The following is a 24,932-nucleotide window of genomic DNA, read 5'->3' as shown; positions in this document are numbered from 1 at the left end:
ACAGGAGTTACCACAGTGGTGTCCTAGTCCAAAAAACACATGGTATTCAAGAGCACTGTAGCTACAAAGACAAAATTTCAGAATACAGCTTGACTCTGATCCTCTATCAGCCATCACTTCATCTACTATCTCTAAGAAAACTGCCTAAGAAATTAATTCTGCCCTTTCACATCTGCAATTGAAGAGCTTACAATTTCAGCAAGTGCTGAACACCAGAGTGTCTCAAGAGGAGTTGCACATTGCTTATATTTGGGCAAACGCCAGAACGGATGTTTGGGTTGGGATGCATGAGGGAAGTCACACTACTGTAGGAATTACTACCTCCTCTACAGTTACATCATTGTGACTTGCGACAATTCTTAATCAACAGTGCTCCAGGGCTGATGGATTAGCCCTGCCTTCAGAAACCCCAGGGACAAATGCTTTTTGTGAACAGAACATCCTATTGATGGGCAAAAGGATACTACAGTAATAATTTTCCTAAGCAACAGTAATTCATAGAATCATAGAATCATAGAATCCTAGGGGTTGGAAGGGACCTTGAAAGATCTAGTCCAACCCCCCCTGCCAGAGCAGGGTCACCTAGAGTACATCACACAGGAATGCGTCCAGGTGGGTTTTGAATGTCTCCAGTGAAGAAGACTCCACAACCTCTCTGGGCAGCCTGTTCCAGTGCTCTGTCACTCTCACAGTAAAAATTTTTTTTCTGATATTCATCTTAAACCTCCTAGGCTCCAATTTGTATCCATTACTCCTTGTCCTATCACTGGTCATCACTGAAAAAAGCTTAACTCCATCTTCTTGACACTCACCCTTTACGTATTTGTAAACATTGATGAGGTCACCCCTCAGTCTCCTTTTCTCCAAACTAAAGAGACCCAGCTCTCTCACCCTTTGCTCATAAGGGAGATGTTCCACTCCCTTAATCATCTTTGTGGCTCTGCGCTGGACTCTTTCAAGCACTTCCCTGTCCTTCTTGAACTGAGGGGCCCAGAACTGGACACAATACTCCAGATGCAGCCTCACCAATGCAGAATAGAGGGGGAGGAGAACCTCTCTTGACCTACTAACCACACCATTTCTAATGCACCCCAGGATGCCATTGACCTTCTTAGCCACAAGGGCACACTGCTGGCTCATGGTCATCCTCCTGTCTACCAGGACCCCCAGGTCCCTTTCTCCTACACTGCTCTCTAGCAGCTCAGCCCCCAACCTGTACTGGTATATGACATTTTTCTTCCCCAAATGCAAAACTCTACACTTGCCCTTGCTGAACTTCATCAGGTTTTTCCCCGCCCAAGTCTCCAGCCTGTCTAGGTCTCTCTGAATGGCAGCACAGCCTTCTGGTGTGTCAGCCACTCCTCCCAGCTTGGTGTCATCAGCAAACTTGCTGAGGGTACATTCTGTACCCTCATCCAGGTCATTGATGAAGATGTTGAACAACACCGGTCCCAGTACCGACCCCTGAGGGACTCCACTAGTCACAGACCTCCAACTAGATTCTGCCCCATTGACTACAACTCTCTGACTTCTTCCTTTCAACCAGTTCTTGATCCACCTCACTGCCTGATCATCAAACCCGTACTTGATCAACTTATTTACAAGGATGCTATGGGAGACGGTGTCAAATGCTTTACTGAAATCAAGATAGACCACATCCACCGCTCTACCATCATCTATCCACCTAGTAATTTCCTCATAGAAGGCTATGAGGTTAGTCAAACATGACTTACCCTTGGTAAAACCATGTTGACTGCTCTTGATGACCCCCATCTCCTTGATATGCCTAGAGATAGTGCCAAGGACAAGTTGTTACATCACCTTTCCAGGGATGGAGGTGAGGCTGACCGGTCTGTAGTTACCCGGGTCCTCCTTCTTACCCTCCTTGTAGACTGGAGTGACATTTGCTATCCTCCAGTCCTCAGGCACCTCTCCTGTTACCCATGACTTACTGAAGATGATGGAGAGTGGACTAGCAATGACCTCCGCCAGCTCCCTCAGCACCCTTGGATGCATTTCATCCGGACCCATCGATTTATGGATGTCCAGATTACTCAACTGATCCCTAACCCAATCCTCATCTACCTTGGCAAACTCCTCCTTTATCTTGACTTCATCTGGGGCTATATGAAACTGGGGCTCATGGGGAAAGCCTGCAGGAGTAAAGACAAAGGCAAAGAAGGCATTCAGCACCTCTGCCTTCCTTATATCCTCTGTCACCAGGGCACCCAACTCATTCAACAGTGGGCCCATATTGCCTCTGGTATTAGTTTTGTTGGCTATGTATTTGAAAAAGCCCTTTCTATTGTCCTTAACCTGACTTGCAAGGTTAAGTTCCAAGGAGGCCTTAGCTTTCCTAGTTGCCTCCCTACATTCTCTGACAACAGTCCTCTATTCCTCCCAAGTGACCAGCCCCTCCTTCCATGATCTATAGATTTTCCTTTTCCACTTGAGTTTGCCCAGTAGTTCCTTTTTTAACCACGCTGGTCTCCTAGCTCCCTTATTAGATTTTCTACCCATTCGGACACACTGATCCTGTGCTTGCAAGAAGTGGTCCTTGAATGTTGACCAGCTATCTTGAGCCCCTTTACCTTCTAGCACCCTGTCCCATGGGACTTCCCTTAACAATTGATTGAGGAGGCCGAAGTTTGCTCTGTGGAAGTCCGGGGTTCTGGTCCTGCTGGGTATTCTGTTCCTCCCACACAGGATCCTGAACTCCACCATCTCGTGGTCACTGCAGCCAAGGCTGCCATTGACCACCACTGCTTCAACAAGGCCCTCCTTGTTGGTGAGCACAAGATCCAGCAGTGCTCCTCTTCTAGTCAGCTTGTCCACCATTTGTATTAAGAAGTTGTCGTCAATGCACTGGAGGAACCTCCTAGACTGTGAAAGGCTGGCTGTATAAGTCTTCCAGCAGATATCGGGGTAGTTAAAATCTCCCATGAGGACCAAGGATTGTAGTTGTAAGGCTGCTTTCAGCTGCCTGTAGAAAGCCTCATCAACTTCCTCATCTTGATCAGGAGGTCTCTAGTAGACCCCCACAACTGTATCACCCATACCACCCTGCCCTTTAATTCTTACCCACAGACTTTCAACTTGCCCCTCATCAGTCCCTGCACAAAACTCAATACATTCTAGCTGCTCTCTCACATAAAGAGCAACTCCACCACCTCGCTTCGCCGACCGATCTTTCCTAAAAAGCACATAGCCATCCATGGCCACATTCCAGTCGTGTGAGCTGTCCCACCATGTCTCTGTTATTGCTACCAGATCATAACCCTTAGCCCGCACACAGACCTCTAACTCTTCCTGTTTATTCCCCATGCTGCGTGCATTGGTGTACAGGCATTTCAGGAAGCAAGTAGAGCACACTGGTAGGACCAAATCCTCCTCCTTAGACCACCTTCCTTCAGGCCATGGTATGTTCCTCTTGGGCTTGTCCCTAACAGACCCAGTTTTCTCCCCTTCCCCCTTCACATCTAGTTTAAAGCTCTCTCAATGAGCCCTGCTAAGTCCTGCCCCAAAAGCCTTTTCCCCCTCTGGGACAGGTGCATCTCACCTGCCACCATCAGGCCAGGTGTCTCATAGAGCAGCCCATGATCAAAAAAACCAAAGCCCTGCACCATTCATTCATCAGTAAATTCTTCCTGTTTACCGCTCCACCCATTCTTACAGGAGGGATGGAGGCAAACACGACTTGTGCTCCAGACCCCCTAACTAGCTGTCCCATGGCCCTGAAGTCTCTCTTCATTGCCCTTACATTTCTTGTAATAATTTTGTCACTGCCAACCTGAAAAATCAGCAGTGGGTAGTAATCAGAGGGATTTACAATACTAGAGAGTTTCCTTTTAACATCTCTAATGCGAGCCCCAGGGAGGCAGCGGACCTCCCTGTGGGATGGGTCTGGTCGACAGATGGGCCCTTCTGTTCCCCTCAGAAGGGAGTCACCCACCACAATTACCCTCCTTTCCTTCTTAGTTGAAGAAGTCCTAAGGCGTGGAGCTGAGCAACAAGTCCTAGGTGGTTCACTAGACAAATCTATCACTCCAACTTCATTTTCCTGTCCTTGAAGTACCAAGGCTTCATACCTATTCTTCAAGGGCAATTCGGAGGGCAGAGGGGGTTGGGAGGGTTTTTGCTTGCCTCTCCGAGGACAGACCTCCCTCCATTCCTCCATGTCCCTAAAGTTCTCTCCTTCTGTCTGATGACAGGCAGGGAGGGGATCCATCACTTGTTCAAGAACCTCTTCCTTCTGCCCTTGCCTCAGGGTTTGGCTCCACCAATCTATTTCGCTCTCACATTCTCTGATAGTTCTTAGTCTTTCAACCTCCTCTGTCAGTCTAACCACCTGCCTGAGGAGATCACTGATTTGCTCACACCGCACACACGCGGTGCCACTGGCTCCCTCTGGTACCAGTGCCAAGCTCAGGCATTCGCTGCAGTCAGAGACCTGCACAGCTGCGTGCCTGCTCAGAACCTCCGTCTGAGTTCCCATATCCTTTTTCAATACGGTTTTAGGGCGTGTTGTGACCATGCTTGAGAAAGCTACCGCGTGCCCTCGCGCTCTCTGCCCTCGCGCCGCTTCCTGTGAAGGCCGCTGCCGCTCTCCGCTCTGTGCTGCCGTGTGCTCAATTGGGATTTTAATTCTTTTACCAACTGCATCTTTTCACGTTGCCCGTGTATTTGAGGGAAACTGAATTTATAAAAGGATATGAGACTGCTAGAGAGCTTCCACAGAAACCCCACCTCAAACAAAATCAACTGTAGTCTGAAAAGTTTAAGATATGCCTTTAGACAAGGTGGGGAAAGAAACAATTCTCCACAGCATCTGAAAAATCCTGAGGTGTGGCCATTCTAGTTGTCAGTTTAGCAATACTGATGTGGAGTAACAGCTTTTGTCAACTGTGAGGAATTTTCATATTATTACACTAATAAAAGTGTTCAGTAGTCTGCATCTATACTGGGAAAAATGTGCCTGCTGGGGAATAATGTAATTCTTCTCTGTTTGAGTGTCAGTTGGTACTTTTTACTCTGAGAGCTGGAGACTAACATCTAAAAGCCCACAAACAGACTGAGGCTGCTGCTTAGGGTTTCATCCTCAGTTTCCAGCTAACTTTAAAGCAGCACTTTCTAAACTCTTGCTAAACAATTTCTGATCACTCTGACAGAACTGGGGCCTCTGGTCTCTACCATAGTGGAAAAAATAGCAAATAAAAATGCAATCAGATGGGCAATTAAGAATACAATGTGCAAACAGTGTCCATCCTCCTAGATACCACACATACTAGACTGAAGGGAGGAGACATTTTATCTATTGACCTTTTCTAAAACACAAGTCAGAGAATTTCATATTTTTTGTACTGAATCAGATGTTATTTTTTATGTGACAGAATACTTTTCTGGAAGGGTAAAAAAAATCCCAGCTTTAGTGTGAAAAGTTTAACTGATATTGTTAAATTTGGTCTGTTACACCAAATATTTTTTATAGAAATACCTTATTTAAAATATTTACAAACCAATGAAGTCACCACCTCAGCTCTCATAAACTAACTAGGCTTTCCCTCTTAAATTTCCCAGTGCAAAATTTGTTCACTCAGGGGTTCTTATATTTCTCTTCTAAATCCTTTCTTATTTTTCTTAATTATTTCTTACAGCTATAATGAAAGTCATACACTAGTAATCATTTAACTAGTGCTATACTCAAAGGAAACACTGTGCCTATATTCTTTAATCAATACTACCAGAATTATAGTTCAAGAACTGCATTGGACTAATTAGCAAAGGCATCTCAGTCATGGTCAGTTTTCTGTTGTGATCCTTAAATGCTTTTCAGAATCACTGATTTATTGAGTATATGTTTCCACTGCGCAAATATGACCTTTTCCTTAACTTTAAAGTGTTTAAAAAAATAAATCACACTGATGGACTGTAATAATTTACAAGACAAGCAAGAGGAGTCTCAATATTATTATTTATTATAAATTAATTTAATCAAGAGGATTTTAAAACGTATTGGCAAAGATACTGAATGAAGAGTGGTCTAATCCCATCCTCAATAGAAGAGCAAAAAGAGCTACTCTGGATGGTCATTCCCACGCCTTTGCAGACCTAGTAATTTGTAATTTTCAATCCACTTAAAACTGGTTGCATTTCTTGGACAAGGTGCTGTTTTTAACCAAGCATTCTAAACTGTAAATTAAATCACTTAGAGGATTCTACATATATATCAATATATCTTTAACAACAGAAATTTCAGCCTGAAGAAAAGCTATTATCAAACATGTTTGACAAAACTGTTCTGTATCAGCTGACCGATATAAGATGTGCTGTCTTCACTTCTTTATTGATGATATCCAGCACCAATCTCTCTCTACCCAATACTCACTCTTGCCATCATAGTTATTGTTTTTAAATATATCCACTGCATGACATAAAAAATTTAAAGTGTCTTGTTTTCAAAAAGTTAAATATATCACAGTTTTCCTGTATTTGTTAAAGATGAAATTACGAGGGAAAGATCTTAGCTTTAAAAACAAGCAATGTGTAATTTACTTCTCTACCCCAAATATTTAAAAATGCTTCATTTTAGCAGCTGCTCTTTTATGTCACTGTAAGTGCTAGAATTATTTTTATTACTGTAAACTGTGAAAATAGTATGCAGCCTCCTCCTAGTCAAAACCCAGCAATTTTCTACTTCTGGCATTCTGGCATCCTTATTTACATCCTACCACTCCTAAATAATTGCCAGGTTTTTGCCATGATTTTTGTTTGATTATAGCAAGTAACATTAACTTTTGCTTTCCTACCTGTAACTGTATTTACACTGCTTTTCACTGCTGTATTCTTCCTGCAACTTAGGGAAGTGTACATCAACAAACTGTCTGAGTATCAGACAAGAATTGTTGAAGAACTACAAATATGTGTGTTCACTTATACATGCAATACATACCACATAAGCACATAGATAGGCAGACTCTGTTAAGTTATAGACATAATATATCAAATAAAATTAAGAAGCAGAGCCAGTTAATAATTCTTGTTTTTCCAAGGAGCTTCAAAACTTCACCACTAGAACCGCAAAAACCTGTCTTAGGCTGTTCTGTTCTATCACTGAGCCAGTTGTGATTTTTCAGTGCTGCTTGCAAGCAACACTGAAACAGAAGTACCAGTCCTATACAGGTGCTGCATGAAGGCTAAGTACGTTGCTCAAGATCGAAAAGGAAGCCTGTAGCAAAACAACATGAGCTGGGCCTTTTCATGTCCTAGTTGTTAAAAGGGCACCCTCTCATATACAAAGACAGCTAAGACAGTAGGCTGCGGTCCAGCAGTGGGACAGGTTGTGAGGGAGCAGCAGAAAAGAACAACCAATCAAGGAAAGCCTTATTTCCAAGGTCCTGTGAGGGCTGATTTTTGTACAAAGTATTCACTTAATAAGCAATACATTAGTGTAGTTTTAATGAGAAGCGCATTCATTTCTATTACTTGCAAGTAATTGTAGATGACTGAAGAACTGAGTTTTCTTGATGAGCAATTATTACCTCTCAAAAAGAAAAGTTATTTCTAAGGCTGTCATTTCAAGTTCATGTAATGTTTCAGTTTGTCATTATCTCAGAGACACAAAAATGCACAGGATTTGCTACTTCAACATGTCTTTATATCAACACTGCACTCCAGTGAATCTCTACCTGAAAAAAACCAACAAAACAAACTTTTGTCCTGTGCCCAGAACTCTACTGAGGGATCAAGCCCACACTCCCACACTGAAATCAGTGAGATGTCTGTCCAACAACTGCAAGTCTGAAGCCCAGTAAAGCAAATTACTCTTTAGCTGTGGGGCTACTCAAAATACACCCAACAACCCAACTACTTACTCTTTGTCTTTTAATGGAAGTCAAATAAAGGCACTTGGTGTTCCTGATCTCTTTGAAAGGCCAGAAAAGAGAGGGGAGTGACTCAAAGCAGTTCCACTGAGTACAAAGCACTACTTATACTGTTTAGAAATCACACCGTGAAAATCTTAAGTGAACGTACTTTTTATTTTCCAAAAATATGCCCTCTAATATTGAAATTAAAACACCTACCACCATTTCCTTCTCCATTATTATTGTTTGTCTCAGCCATTTCAGTGCCATCTAACTCAGAATCACATCCTAAATCCAATGTTCCATCAGTAGGACATGTTGATTCTTCTTTCTAGTTAAAAAGAAAACTAAAATTAACAGGAAAAAAATCAACCATGATCCTCCTGCATCTCCAAAAATAGAATACTGCAGTGTACTCTCATGCTTGCATTTCAAAAAACAGAATAAAATTAAATACGCTTTGAGTTACTTCAGAGAAAGACATAAAAACAAACCATCATGAAACAACTTGCAAAGCAAAAGCAAACTATTTTGTGAAGTCATAACATACTATTTTTTTTTAAAGTCAAATAAAATGCCAGATCTTCCACTTTTTTCTTTTTTTTAACAGAAACAGACTTGTTTTGCTGTTAAAAATCCTAGTTTTCCACTTGAGTGTCCACAGCACTGCAGCAAAACACAAATCCTTTAATGTTTCTTTTCTGCCTTTGCCTGTTTCCTGAATTCAGATAGCTGAAGCAACCTGGAGCTTACAAGCATAGGAGTGATTCTGAATACCTGGATTTGTGCCAAGAATATCTCCCGTTTTAAAGAAATACAACCAGCATTTGTTTCAGTAAATTACGAAATGGATCTTCTGAAAACTGTTCATTCTACCTCAGATACACATTTTTTTTTTTTAGATAGTGGAAGCAGGCAATTTTATATAGTTCTATTTTTAACAAACTTTTACATCAAATTAATTACAAAAGACCCTTTCCCCCAGCCCAAAATTTTAACTGGCTACATTTAGACTGCCAAACACAATCTCACATTCATGTTTCTCACCTCTGCCTCACATTCCTCCACTCCTGTTGTGAAGCCCCTCTAAGTCTGATCAAGTACAGCAAAAAAAAATTTGCACCCACAGAAATCATCATATACATACCAAAAAAGAAAAATAAAGAGAAAAAGGAATAGAAACAGCATAAAGGTAAAATTCTATCTCTATAATTACATTCCTTCTCAAAAGGAATGATGCAACTTGTAAACTAAAAGCTGATATATATTAGATTTGCAAATAATTTTGCACTATTCAAAACTAAAACATTAATACAATTATTTAATAAGAAAGTCAGTGATCCTCTTGAGCTCACTGCTCATGAAACAAAGGCCTTTTTGTGAACAACTCTGACAAAAACAGCATTTTAGTTAAGCTACATGTTTTTTATACTGTATGCCAAATTCAGGAACATACATACGCTTTCTAGGATAAAACATTCAATGCTTACTTTCATTATAAATCCTTTTAAGAGACATCTGAAAGCAGTTAGAAGGACTATCAGGTCATTTCCTCTCCAAATAATCTAATCTGTTTACCTTTATATCTATTGAGACATTCATAAGATGAATTAATAGCACTATGTACTTTCCATATACAAAATTTTAACTTACTCTGAGAGCGTAGAGTCCCGACTTCCCAGGGATTTTGAAGAATGTTCCATCACCTACACGAGTGTTAGTATGAAGCATTGCATTCAGGCAAGCTAATGGAGAGGTTCCACTGAAAAATAAAATTGTGCAGTCCAAGATTGAGTGCCTCTTGTAAAACTACTCCCTTGGTCATTTTTTTTAAAAAGTCATGCTTGCCTGGCTTTTTTTTGCCTTTTTTTTTTTTTTTTTTTTTCTCTCGACCCTGAAAACATCTACATTACAATAACAGGCCAGTTTCAAACTTAATCATATGCATCTGTCCCTTAGGCTCGAGGCAAAAAGTCTGTGAATTATAATTATGTTTTTCTTCATATAGCAACCAGCTCCACATTCGAAGAGAAACAAAGTCCAAATATTTATGTGAAATTACTTCGTAAATAACACCATGAAGCCTCATTTTTAAAATCTTGCAGACAATGCGGCTGCTGCACACGAATGATCAAAACAGTACCAAGTTCAAGGGCAGCTGCATCCCATAGGATGAAAGGCAACAAAAGAATAATAAAGAGCCACATTTAAAATTAAAAGTGTTATATAGTTAAGCTTTCTTCTGGCTTAACATGGTCAACATGCATTACTATCCATAAATACAAGCACATTTGTACCTTCTATGAAGCACTATCTTTTCTAATTAGAGTGGTTTTAGAGATTAAGAGATTGACATAATCTAGGTAGTAATTATAACACCACTGTGGAGTGCATGTTAAGGGACTATTTAAGAAATACAACACATTAAGAAAAAAAAAAGAGCCCTTGTACAGATATGTCTTTGCAAAATATGCAGGCTTGCATCTGAAAAAGAAGCAAATGTTTCTACCCTAGCTACACTTACACTATTCTGACAAGATGATCTTAGAAACAGTGGGGAAGAAGGTAGTCATAAATGGATTTTATTTTAATTTAAAAATTAAAGTATAGGATTTATAGATGCACTATAAGATCCTGCCCCCATTTACTGACTAAGGTACATAGTGTACTCAGGGACTGAATCTGAAACTGTGCTTCTTCCCTGGGGTCCCCAGCCTGCACGCATGCTTATCTTTAGCCACGTAAATACATTCCACTTGGCTAAGTGGAACAATGCCTGTGCATTAAATTAAGTGTGTTGCTAAGTATATCAGAATTAATTATATACTCAACGATAAACCAGGAACAAGGCTTCAAAAGTCCATCAAAAATTACTGTTCTTTATTATGCTATTTTATAGTATAACATCCAATCTTTTTTGAAAAATGCAATTTTTTTATAAATTAATAAAACTGGACTTAAATTGTCATCTTTCATATGATGATGCTTTCTGTTGATTTCCATGGCTCTGTTACAATAAAATTAATCTTTATTGTACGTGTATTAAAATAATGGTAAGATGGATAGTATGGTAATTGCTCTTTCAGTAAAATTTAAACTTGAAAGTGTTCTCAGGACAGGAAGACCTATCCAAGATAGTTTATTTACTGTTGGTCACTTAATGCATCACATTACTACATTGAAAATAAAAAAGTACAAGTAAAAAAGCTGCTTGTTGATAAACACATCAGATACTAATTTTATTAATATTCTAAATGTAATCATGCAATATGAAAATTCTGACAAGTTTTTGTTGCTTCTTCTCCCCTCCTGCAAATAAAACCAATTCCACATTTGGTTTTGTTATAATACTATAAGAGCATAGAAAACTAAATATGCTAAAAATATAATGATACTGCAAGCAGTAGCAAGGAAAATATTAAAATATTCAATTGAATTTAACGATCACTTTAACTACTTTTGGAATAAGTGGGATACTTCTCTTTACACATTTTCCTTATTGTATTAATGTTTGACAAGCAAAGGCAGAAAGTGCTTAATAGAGCAATTCTGGTTTTGTAATTTCTTCCATATGTTAATATACATAACATAAAGCAATTTTGACTCTCAGTCTTGGATCTTTTCAGTGAAACATTATCACAGATTAAGACTTTTCTCTGCAAGACAGAAAGAACTTGCTGACTGTGCAATGGAAGACAAACTCAATATATCAAGAAAGAAAACTGTGTGCATGTATGAAAGATTTGCATCCTTTTCCTATACTGATGCAAATACTCTGACTCCACGCTTATTTTTAGATATTATTAACCAATTAAAATGATACAAGATGAATGAACCCAAAACAGAACATTTGGCAATATCTCATGATGACTACTGTGCTCATAGCAGATATCTTAATCTTCCAAGTCTAGCCAACTGGCAAGTGGACAATAGAATCTACTCTCTGACTTACAAAGCAATCCGTATCAGCTACTGAGCCAAGAAGTACTTTCACTACTGTTATGTTTCTTTCATACAGATATCTGCAATTCCTACATAATTTGGCATGCAAGCAAAGAGCTATATCCACCCTTCTTGAAAATTGGAATTGCGTATGTCTATAATGGGCACAAAACAAACCACACATACTTAAGTTGCAAATTAAATTATAATCTGGACACTGTAGGACAGGATTTATTTCAAGCTAGCAGCTCAAACTGAAATTTCACAGTGTCCTTTATCGCTGCAATTTTGATCCATGTTAACCAATGATTTGCCTATTCTTCTGTCAACACAGGAATCCTTAAAACACTGTATTGAAATTCCCAAACATTATCCACAAGGGATGCTGGAAAGACTTGAAATACATGCTATCACAACCCACGGGACTGCACTTAGAAAAGCCAGCAATCAAAGATCCCATGATGCAGACTGATGTCTGAATCATAGAGCAGTTTCTGAGGGATCCATACTACTTATTGCATGCTTTTTAAACTCTCCTGCAGCCTGAGGACATACTCATTCTCCTCAGAGCTGCTGGCATGTATTAATACAGCAGCCAAGGACTGACAAATATAAGGCTGAGTATCTTTGAATGTGAAAAATGGCACAGTTTGGCCCAAGTTCTTGAAACACTTGAAATTAGTTTAACTTTGACTCAGATAAATTAAACTGGATACAATAGCATTCTACTTCGTAACTTGATATCTGTGAATTTTTAGAGCTATAACATCTTTTAAACCAATATGCTGCAAGTTTTTTGCCATAGTCTACATGCTAGGAATATGTTTATCATTTACAGGTATCAGATGCAGAACTTTCATACTATTTATCATTTTTGGGGTGAAATTGGTTTAAATCATTGGGGTATTATAGAAGTTATTTATATACGGGAGTTACCCTCTGTAGCAGTATGTCTTTAAGACTGATCACCTTCTGCTTGTATGGTTATTATTATATGCATTTACATATATACATACCTACAAGTAGTATACCTACACCTATGCACTTTCAGAAAGATTTTAAAAAATTAAAAGTTACTTACTTTCTGTAAAGTTGATATGAAGTCACAACAACCAGCAATAAAGGAAAGAGAAAGAATTACTGATTAGCTTTCCAATATAAAAGTCGTTCATACAATTTGATCACTTAAAAGACATCAAACACTTTAATATTCCATAAATGTTACTCTCCAGAATCACTCTAAATTGGTAGTAATAAACATACCCTTCTAAATACAATCACAAAATTTCCATGCAAGCTTCTCACCCCAAGTCTCCCAGTCAGAGGTATCTCCAATATTTTGTGATTCTGGGCTCCCTCTACTGGTCATGCAGACCGTGTTACCTAAATCAAAATGCCGGACTACACAGTCCCTCTGTACACAAAGCTCTGCAAAAACTTGTAGGGGAAGGACAGATTTAAGTGACTTTCTCCCCTCCACCCTCCTCGCAATCCTACAAAGTGTGTACAGACACCAGTAAAAACTCAACTTATTTTTACATTGTAAATTTCTCAAACACAGTTTTGTTAGAAAAGCCCCCAAAACTTCTATGGTTATTCTTTTAATTCTAATGGTGTTTCAAGACTGCTTGCCAAGAGAAAACAATTATGATCTTGGCAAAAACATTGAAATGTTTTAAATATGGAAAATAAATTGGCTAAAGCCAACCTGTCCAGACAGTGAAAATTTCCCGACACTATACAGACAAGGCACCTCCGGTCCTGCAGCAGGCAGCATTTCAGCCACAGCCCCCTTACATTTGCTCGTAGCCCTCCCCCAGAGCTTATAAGGGTCCCTGATACATTCCCAAACTGAACAGCAACTGCTGTAAGAGGAGCACTTATCTGTCATAAATGTGATTGCCATTTATTTGTTTGAGATCATCTGCTTGTTTTATACAGATCCATAAATAGTCACAAGGGAGCAACAATTTTTACTCACTGCTGGAAACAAAGTAAAACCAAAAGGCTTCAAAAGGAATTTCTAGACTTGATACAAAGTCACATAGAATAAAATATGCTTATAATGCTTGCAAGTTACACCAACTTGGGGAGAGGTTTATTTAAGCTCTCTGGAAGAAAGGCCCTGAAGTAAAAAATACCGTGATGAATTGGAGACAGCATTTAAAATAAAAAATATGAAATTCAATCAAAAGAAATGCTAAGTGCAATACGATGGGACACAAAATCAAATCCAGAAAATGCATATTTTCCTGGTAAGTTGAAGGGACTGACACCAGCAGTGAAATGGATCAGAAGGTAACAGTATGTGTCAGCCAGATTGTTGGCCAAGAGATGTACAAGATGAATATTCTCTTAAGACCACTGCTAGTGCATATCTATCAAATTCTAGGCCTATTTAAAGAGAAATATAGGCAAAAAGTATAAAGAAGAACAAGAGTAATAATAGATAAAGAAACAAAAACTTATGAGGGAAGGCTGTAGAAAACACAGTGTGGTGCAGAAAACAGCACGCGTAATTGCAATTTTTCAGAAAAATGTAAAAGGCTGTTGGAAGACAATGGAGATAAATGTTCTTTGTGGCCACTGGGGGAACAAAAAGAAAGTTCACAGGTAGTCTAAAATTCTGAATGTAGCTGTTTTTTAATCAACACCAGAACAGAAGAGGGAAGTGTGTAAAATGACCTTCATCAGAAGATCAAACGTGCACCAGTACTGGCTGGTACATATACTGGAAACTGTCCCAATATCAGCGTTTGTATTGAATGACTTCTTCAGCATGCATACAGCACTGTACCCTAGGATTCTTTATCTCTTTAATTAAAAAAAAAAATAAAATTATTTAAGCCTGAGGTTAACCATATACCCTACAAATACTTTTCCCAATGTACAGAGCAGCCAGAAATGCTCAAGAATTGACTAGAGACGTCCAGATGCATGCTGCTTGCTGAAGTGTTGTTTCACAGAGCCATGCAGGCAGTCCTGGATGCCTGGTGTGATGCAGCCAAAGCAGCAGCTTTCCCATAGTTTCCATGGATCCGTGTGCCCATGGTCTTGCTATCGTATGCCAGCAAAATATCTAAACCTGCCTTACAAGATTGTAGCCATGACCAAGCTTGGGAATGACACACAAAAGCACCAGGAACCTAGGCAGCAATAGCAAGACAAGAAGATAGATGTCCTATGTATCAAGAAGATAGCTGTCCTATATATCAAGAAGACAGGCAAACTGCCACTGACCACCCTAGAGCCGCTCTTCCTCCCAGCCTTGCTTGACTGAGCTGGCAGTGCTGCAGCAGCACTGAGGCCAAGGAAAGCCCTTCCAACCCAGGTTCATGAGAAAGAAGCAGGAGAGGTTCAGTGAACAGAAGACAGGAAAAAACACAACCCAGATATTTTACTGTATTCAAATGGTACAGGCATAGAATCCTTCCCTTGGCACAGAGGGAAGCAGAGAGCACAGAGTAAATGGCTGAAAACAATGCTGATGAGTGCAAGATTTCCTGCCAACCATCAACAAGCTTTTCAGCAATAAAAGCTTCAAGTCAGTCTAAGCAAATCAAACCACATGCTGATGAAGTCCCCACTGTCCTCTCTTCCCTGGTTATTTTGTAGATCCCTTCAAAGGTAGACCACAAGCAGTATACTTGCTTTCTCATCCACTGTGTTCTAGGTAAAATTTCATTCAGAGCCATCCTTCTTTCAACAGACAGCAAAATCATGTACTAAACACATTATTACAAACAAAACCAATTTAACCAATTATCAAACTAAATTTTATTTGAACAATCAATTCAAATCTTCCTTCTGATTTTTCTTCATTTATTTTCCTATTGCAAAGTAAATTCATTCATTGCTTGAAATGATTAGTATAAACCCAAATAAGTAGAGATTTAATATAACAGTACTTTTTAATTGGGAGACTATAAATGCATTCAGCAATTATCTAACTAATAAAAATTAATCTAAGGCTTATTTTCTGATGTCAAAATAACCATGACATTTTATTTACTAAATCAGTACAAGTATGCTTACTTCTGTTAAGTCACCTTTTGAAAGAAAATGGAATTTTATTGAAAGAATCACTTTTAAATGCTGAACAAAAATACATGAGATGTGTTGGATAAAAAAAGAAAAAAGGAGAGTTTTGAAATATTACATATCCAACATAATTTATTAAATAATAAAAACATATTTTTTAAGTGGGTGGTAGGCAGCTAGGGAATAATCTACAATTTTTATATAAAGACTAGTGAAACTGTACAGCTGGTAGATCATAAAGACTCACACAAAGTTTTTATTCATCTTATTAAGTTTAAAGGGACTCCGAATAAGAACTACAAAAAACACTCCTGATACCTACAGCTGATGTGACTGTCAAAACTATGTTCTGAAGTCTTAATCACTTAAATAATAAAGTCATAATAAATAAAGTCTTTAAATGTTTGTTTGTTAAAGTTTTATATGAACTGAAGTGCATACAGGTAGAATAACATTTATGAAGTTTGAATAAATTATACTTAAGGTTTATTCCTAATAAAAGCTCCTGCAATTGGATCTTTAATTGTATTACAAAGATTAAAAGACAATTCTTAAAACAAATAAATCTGTATTTTAAGCTTGTTTTAAATAAATTTTATCCTCATTAGCCAAAATGACCATCAGTTTTGTTCTCATTTGGGCAGTAAATGTAAAGTAAATTTTACATCTCTGGTCATACTGATGCTCCACATGTAGCATCTGATTTTAAGCCTTCAAATACCACAGACACAACTACTATTCCTGGGCAGAGCAGGTAAGCCAGAAAACTCACAGCTATCAGACAAGATAGGCTGGTACAGCTGGTTTGACTGTAGTCTCCCAGACTGCAAACAAATCCCAGAAGACAACAGGGAAAAAGACCCATTATATACAATGCCAACATCACTTCATCCTCAACCCTCTTCTTGTTTTTCTAAACCAGATGAAGACAAAGGCTAGAATATTATTAGCAAGCATGATGGAAAGAACAAGGACCAGTACAGATGTGCTAAAATGTAACACATGCATCATAGATACCTTGAGTCTGTCTCACAAACTAGCAGAACTTACTTATCATCTTCCACTGAAGGTAAACAAAGTAGTCAATCTCAAGTATCTAAAGCAGAAGAAAACAGTGATGAACTTGAACCTTGCCCTTTGTAGTTTGTGAAGGCATTACATGCAGCTGGAATCACCAATGACTAAAGTTTCTGATACATTACCAAGAAACTGAATCTTTTTGTTGGCTGTCAAAGGTGAAATTATATGGAGAATTACAAGAGAGGAATTAAATTCAAGCCAGGTATCACGAAAGGGTATTTTTGCATTCCTTAGCAGGAAATCCCATTTACAAACTCAACTAGTTTGGTTTCACATTTTGAATTCACCAAACCTGGAATGAGGGAAGGAGATGGAAGTGAAGCTGCTTTCACAGAACTAACAGGTGTCCTCCATCTCTTGCCAGACTGCCTCTGAAGCATTAAACAACGCTGTCAAAGCAGCCACCCGAAGAGACACACAACGATTATTCAAGTCTTCTGTGAAAGGATATACATAATAAACAAATACTGGAGACTGTGCCACTACCCTTAAGACTATTTCTACCACTTCTAGGATCGTCTTACATGAACCAATCTCTCCATGAGCCTTTCCTACATCTATACCCAGCCATTGTACACACTGATTACGTGGTATTAGCACACACAATACAGCACAAGCACAATAAACCTCTAGCCACACATCATGATGTAAAAACCAGGGTGGACAAGTGGCGAAACTATTAGCTGAAGGCAAACATGACAAAACAACAGGGAACACCGGTAAGGAAAGACTGGTTTGTTTCTTTGAGAGTTCACCAGACTGGCTGCATTCACCCACAGTCAGACACAAGGGACTAACTGACCACACAATCTAAGATGATACTTAGTTTTCTTCGTAAAGGAAAACTCTCATGCATGACTACTCATAAAATTTTATCCCAATTCCCTTTCAGTAGCTAAGAATTTGGCTCACTTTTGCAAATGATGGCATAGATGTAGCTTTTTTTAATCTGTTAGCTGTATTGCAGCACCACAGTATACCTGATACTTTTTCCCTCTGCCCTGTACATTGGCCTTTGATAGACATTTCAATCAACTTCAGCACTTCCTCCCTTACCTCTAGAGTACTCAGCGGTCTAATGCCAGGGAAGTGGATTCCCCAACACGGGACATTTCTAAGATTCAGCTGAGCTGACCATTTTGTCTAGACTGGTTTTTCCAAGAAAGCTTGGACCGGATGATCCTTGTATTCCATGATTCTAGTACCCTATAACACTGAAAATGAATCTTCTTGATATCTAGAGCAAAGTGTACTGTATCTCCTAGTGCTAGAAGCCTGGAAAAACTGATGGTGTCAAACCTGGTGATGAACAGCAACAGTAGCTTTATTACAACTTGTCTAAAACAATAAAATTAAAATCCCCAGGAACTAAAGTTCATTGCAAATCTCAATACTCCTTAAGCCAGGGAGGACTATTTTTTTTTTTTTTGCTTTGTTTTGCCTTGGGTTTTGATTGCTTTTTTGTTTGTTTGTTTGTTTTTCTTTGGTTTTGATTGCTTGTTTGTTTGTTTGTTTTTCTTTGGTTTTGTTACTTTTTTGTTTGGTTGGATTTTTAACTATTTTCTCTCACAAGAAAGCACTTACATACTAAAGTTTCAGAACATGTGTAAAGCTTAAAAGTGTTCCTGAACAGAATTTTACGGAGTTATTGTCATGGATTTCCCCCTGAAAATATATAAAAATTAAAAGAAAAAACTTATCAAAGGAAAAATTTCCTGTGGAGATACAAGTTTACTCTTAACTTTATAATGTATTTGAAAACAAGATGCTACCAGTATAGCAGAAAAATTTGAGAAGAAAAAAAAAAGTGTACATATCATCATATCAATACCCCATTATAAACTGCAGACAGAAAGATACAAACATGCTTGCCTGAAATTTTAATATGACTTCCCCTTACTTTTGCTGATTATCCTTGCCCTTTTGTCGGTCACGCCTCTGAGTAGGTCTCTGAATATCTTGAATGTTCTGAAAAGTATGCTTGAAACACCATGACACCTCCTTAAATTATATTCACATATGGCAGCAAGCATTCCATGACCAGAAAGGAAATGAGAATACGAGTTTTATGGAGTATATTTACACTTTCCTGTGTTCCAAACACCTGGGGAAACCCCAGGTTTTTATTCTCCATGAAGAAAAATTTCAAATACAGGATATAGAGTAAAAGTATCGCTGTACCTTGAGTCCCTAGCATTTCGTTAGATGTAGTACAAATAATACAAGAAAAAAACAACACTAAAAAAACCAAATAAATAAAACCACATGCAAAAATAAACAAACAAAAACAAATGAACAAACCACATGAAAGACACATGTAAAGATTAAAGAATACTTTTTGAAATCATCCTAAAAGAAAAGTGTCCCAGGAAGAAAAACATCCCAGAAGAACAAGAAATCAGTATGCATCAGAGCTGGCCATGACAGCAAAGGTGTCATCTATACTGAGAACACCTTCCTCATTCAACACCACATGAAAGAAACTACTTGATTTCTTTCTGTAACAAATTCTTGTACTGGTCTAATAATACAGTTCTCTCTGACAGCTACTTCCTATTCAAGAACATATACTTTTTCTTTTCTCTTTTAATAAAATATTTCCTTTTACTAGTTTTAACTAATTTCATTAAAAAGCAGTAGTACATTTGTCATAGTTTGCTCTATTATTAATGATCACCATGAAGGATAAAATTATAAAGTAAAAAAATAATTCTTGCTACAAGAAAGGAACTCTAGAGTAGAGGTTAAAAAACTGCTGTCTGAAAGAAACGATGGTTTTGATACATATGTCTTATTTTAGTATCAGATTTCACAGGCCCTTGTGGGTTTTAAATACATATGTTTAGAAAAATGAAGTAATGAGTGTGCTACAATCAAAAATGTACTAAATCCAAGAAAAACATTGCCACAAAATATGCTATGTATAAAATAAATAAACCCACACCCCACCCTTCCAAATATTCTTGGCTTCAAGTTGGGTGAAGCTTACTCCTAAAAAAAAAAAAATTAAGGTGGAAAGTAAAGTGACTATGCTGAACAAGACAAAGTAATCACTGAGTGCCTTTTGGCCTCTAAAATACAATCATCCTACACTAGGGACCCTCTACGAAGTTATCCCAAGTTCTTTGGCTTTTTAATAGGCCAGTCTCCACAACTTTCTCTGTAGTGATTCAAGAGTATCTTGTGTGTTACTGAGATATAACTGGTTAGTCAAATGCAAAATAAAAATACACCCCCATCCCCCAAAAAATGTTACAGCTATTTGAAAGAACATTCACCTTCACCAAGGTTCACAGTCATATAATCGTAGCCTGATTTACACTGGAAGGAACTTCTAGAAGTCATCTAGTCCAACCTCCTGCTCAAAGCAGGGCCATCTGGATCTGGGCCTTGTCCAGTCAAGCTCTGTGCTGTCTCCAGGAACGGACACTTCATGGCCTCTCTGGACAACCTCCTCCCATGATTAACTGCTCTCATTGAGAAAGCATTTTCCTGAGTATCAAATCAGAATTTTCCATGTTCCAATTTGTGTCTGACGCCTCTCATTCTTGCTTCTTGTGCTGTCACTGTGCAACCTCCAAAAACAACAAAAAAAAAGCCTGGCTCTGTTTCTCTACACTCTCCCATTAGTGAACAGCAGACTGCCATGTGTCCCACATGAGCCTTCTCTTCTCCTGTGTGAACAAGTCCACCTCTCTGATCCTTTTCTCATACATCATATACTCTGCCCTCCAGTCATCTTGGTGAACCTTCACTGGACTTCACTTTGGCATATTAATCTCCTTCTTGTACTAGGAAATTCGAATTCCAGAAAGAATACTCTTCCCTGGTGACCAACAATAGGACCCAAGGGAATGGTAGGAAGATGTGCAGGGGGAGGTTTAGGTTGGACATTAGGAAAGGATTCTTCACCCAGAGGGTGGTGGAGCACTGGAACAGGGGAAGGGAAGCAGTAATGGCACCGAGCCTGACAATATTCAAGAAACATTTGGACAAAGCCTTCAGGGACATGGTGTGAACTTTGGGGTTGTCCTTTTCTGGGGCAGGAATTGGACTTGGTGATCCAGGCTGGCTGAGGAGGTGGTTGAGTCACCATCCCTGGAGACATCTAAAAAGACAGATGTGGTGACAGGTTTAGTAGTGGACATGGCAGAGTTAGGGTAGTGGTTGGACTCAATGATCTTGAATGATACTGTGACACTGTAACACCTTTGATTGAAACAGTTCAGGCAAATTTTCATCCACCTTATTGTCCACTTATTGAGTTACTATCTCACCAATTTGACTCTGAAGATACTATGGGAAATTATGCCAAATTTATGACTTCTGGCAATTTCCAAATTTCCAACTGCCCTATCTCAGGAGTCTCTATCCACAGCTCATTCCAATATCCTTTCTAGCCATCTCTTTTTCACATTGCAGAGCCTTGATTCTTGCCTCTGCAAAGATCCTGTTGATCTCCTGTTTGTCCCCTCTTGTGCTCCAAAGTCTGTTAATCCCTCCCAAAGCTCCTTCTCCTGGCAACTCCGCACCTTGACCAGAGTGCAATTCCCTAGGGTGAGGCCAAAACCCTGCCCAGTGCAAGTCCTAGACACAGGAGTACAGCCCAAGATCTGGAGTTCTCCCTGGCATAAGGCATCTGATGTGCCAGGAGCAGTTGCTGGTGACCCTGCACATCAGTACCATCACTGCACAGTCCTAAGCAGTCCCACATTGTCCTGAGCTAATTTTCTGCATCCCTTCCTCCTACTCTTGGACTAACTACTGTGATAACTGCTAGGTCCCTTAGCTCCCTCTGTGTCCTGGGCTCTGGGCTCTGCATTCTTGCCCACCAGTTATATAGCTTCTCCTTAAGTATTCATCAAACAGGTGCTTGACACTTTGATTAACAGTCAGTTGAAGACAAAATACATAGGAAGTCCACAACCAGCAACTATCCAACAAAAGCTGTCTGTAAGAGCTAACAGAGGCAAATGCCTACATAGGCTAGCCCAAACTTGCAGCAGCAAGACACTGCAGCTTCCAGAAGGAAGAACTCCCAGAATATTTTTTCTGAAGTTTCCTGAAGATGCCTGGAAACTGCTGCAACTGCTAGGTCCCCGATTAGCTGCCTCTACTGGAGATCTGGCAACAGAGTGACAAAACACACTGCAAACAACAGGACTTCTAAGCTGCTGCACCATCCACAGAAGCAGCCCATGTAGCATCTGACAGTGGCTTCATTAACTGTTGCACAGTGAAAAGGGAAAAAGAAAAGGGAACAAAGTGTTGCCAGCAAACCACTGCAGTCCAAGTCTAGTTCAGAAGACTGAGCAGGACTTCCACTTTATCATGCTATACCAGGAACATAATCCTGATGCAGTCACAGCTTCCAGCCACACTCCTCTGATTGATTAGAAGAATCTCCATCTTTTCTTATCCTCCACAGGAGGGACTTTTGTTACCAGAGCTGTGTCACTGACAAGACACCACTCTGCAGTTATGCCAGCAATAGTGCATCTGTGTAGCTGCATGGAAGACAATGGAGTGCTTTCTGCTTTCACCAGCAAGGTTTGCACCAAGATTAATACTGGGTTCACATCACTTTCAGCCAGCTCTGTCACTTAAAGCAGCAGCTTGAGTGGCTTCCCTATAAAACAGACCACATGTTCCTGCCTCTGTAACATGTTCTCCCTGCCCTCCTCCCCCTGCCTCTCTCTTTTTTTTTTTTTTTCTCTTTTTTCATTTTTTACTTTAAATCTTGATTATTTCCCCAAACAGCCATGTGAATGCTTGTGCCAGCACCCAGGGAGGTGGGCAGCCCAGAACAAGAAAAACAGCTTGGAGAGAGTGGGATTATTCTTTCGGTTGCCATATTGGTTTACAGTAACTGGAGAAGGATGGCCGCAGACTGACACAACTAGTTCCCATTTCAGACTTCTCAGAGCAAGGCCTGTATTTCACCTTTTGTTAGTAACACAACATGCTCCCTGCAGCCACTCCCAAACCTACACGCCAAATGCAGCTGGTTGGCCTGAGCTGCAACCCCTTGGGTTGCTACATCTGGCACCAGAAGACGCCAAGGAGGGGAGAAGCAGAGGTACCACCCCACTGAGCAAAAGCAGAATTACCAAGCTTGAAGGAGCCTCAAACCCCTACACGTTCTTCCATTTGAGCCTAATGTCATGTCCCTGCTCTCTCATGTGATTTCAATGCAGTTTTCCAGTTTCCATTAAAACCAACTGCAACTAAGTTTATAAAATCAGAATAGGTGCTTACATACCAACATCTCCTTCCACCTTCCCCCAGTAATGAAAAGGCCAGAGGCAAAACACAACATGCTGTTAAGACCTATTAGAATTAAATGTTAAAAGGTAAGCATATTTCAGAGAAAAGGTTTAAATTGTGACATATTTAACCATTCAAAGGAAATAAACAAGTATTGCTGAGCAAAGTGCACTAACTACTGCACAGTTTAAAACTATTGGTTATATTTTATGAGAATCAAGGATTTATTCTTTCACTTCAGAAATCTGTAAATCTTGAACATGCTACTCAATGTTGAGCTACCAGACTGTAATGAGAAGATTACTTTATTAAATAATATTTCTCCCTGATAGAAAGGCCAGCATTAAAGCAAATTGCTACGCTGAACTTAAAAGTGATTTATTTTTCCTTCCTTACCCTTGCTAGCAAGAATCATATTAATTTGAGTTATCCTAATTAAATTGTTTAATTAACTTTGCTCATTCTCAAAAATTGGCACACACCAACATGCTACCCTGACTGAGTTTGTTACATTGTGCCATTTCAGCCACACCATCCATCTGCTTAAGTAATCAGTTTTACAAATTAGTAAGAAAGTTTTTAATGCTTATAATTTCTATGGAAATTTTTACCTGGAAAGATTCTATCTATTCACTGAATGGCAATGCTAAAACCACCAAAGCTGAGTTATTTTAATATAAGGATTTTACAGTTTCACTTCACGGAAAGTAATTTCCAGGGTCTTGGTTACCACATGCCAGTACCACATGCAAGCTCTTCCAGTCAACTAAAATTTTTAACATTGCTGCTAACAGTATTCAGTTACAGATTCCTCAACCACAATGGACTTGCTTGGACTTGTTTCCTTTTGATTCTTTCTTTTTTTTTTTTTCATTTTCCTGTCTTCTTTCATTTTCCTTTCTGTCGTCTTTTCTTCCATTCTTCCCCTTTCTTTTCTTTCGCTCACTTCTCTTTCCCTTTTCTCTTCCTCTTTTTCTTTCTTTTTCTCTCTTCTTTCCTTTTAAACTTCATTCCCTCCCTCAGTTCTCCTCTCCCTCCTTTAATACTCTCTGTTCTTTCATTTCAGATTTTTTCTATTACTTTTCATTGTCTTCTCTCTTTTCTTTCCCTGTATTTATTTTCTCTCTTTTTTAACACTTCCTTTTTTCTTTCCTCTCTTTCTTGGTTTTCTCTTTCTTTTTTTCTCTTCTGTTTTGCTCTTCTCTCTTTTTTTTTTTCCTTTTATCTTATTTTCCTTTTTTTTCTTCCCTTTTCTCCTTCTTTCTCTTCTCTTACCTCTTTTCTTCCTCTCTCTTTCTTTCCTCTTGTGGTGGCCTAGCCTTGATCAGCAGCCAAATACCCACCCAGCCTCTCAATCCCCCTCTGAAATAGGTAACAGAGAGAAAAGGGGATTAGAAAGCTTGTGGGTTGAGATAGACAGGGAGATAGCCTACTAGTTACCATGAGAGACAAAATAGACTTGCCCTGAGGAAAACTGATTTACTAATTTTCTCAATTCCTCTACTTCACCCTCACTGAATGGTGCTGAGGGTTACAATCATTCCATAGCAGTCTGCTCCAGTCTGGGCTCTCCATGGGCAACAGCTCCTTCAAGAAATATCCAAATGCTCCAGCGCTGGGTCCTCCATGGCCTGCAGGGCAACCGCTGCTCTGGCCCTGGTGCAACTCCTCCTTTGATGACCTCGGTTTTCACACTACTGTTTCACACTCCCTTTTTTACCCTTCTCTTGTGCCTGAGTG

The 24,932-nt window shown here is 39.2% G+C and overlaps 1 protein-coding gene across 1 annotated transcript in view; it reads right to left on the bottom strand.

Moving 5' to 3' along the window:
• Positions 1 to 24,932, bottom strand: part of ASXL3 (ASXL transcriptional regulator 3) — a 135,490-nt gene that overhangs the window by 67,566 nt on the left and 42,992 nt on the right. The window contains exons 4-5 of the mRNA XM_051611836.1: positions 9,516 to 9,624; positions 8,082 to 8,193 (exon numbers count right to left, since the gene is read on the bottom strand). Of these exons, the coding sequence (XP_051467796.1) occupies positions 8,082 to 8,193; positions 9,516 to 9,624 (221 nt within the window). The remainder of the gene's footprint in view (positions 1 to 8,081; positions 8,194 to 9,515; positions 9,625 to 24,932) is intronic.

Source organism: Apus apus, chromosome 2 (genome assembly GCF_020740795.1).
Source record: "Apus apus isolate bApuApu2 chromosome 2, bApuApu2.pri.cur, whole genome shotgun sequence".
Taxonomy (NCBI): domain Eukaryota; kingdom Metazoa; phylum Chordata; class Aves; order Apodiformes; family Apodidae; genus Apus; species Apus apus.
This window is presented reverse-complemented; position numbering and strand designations above follow the sequence as displayed.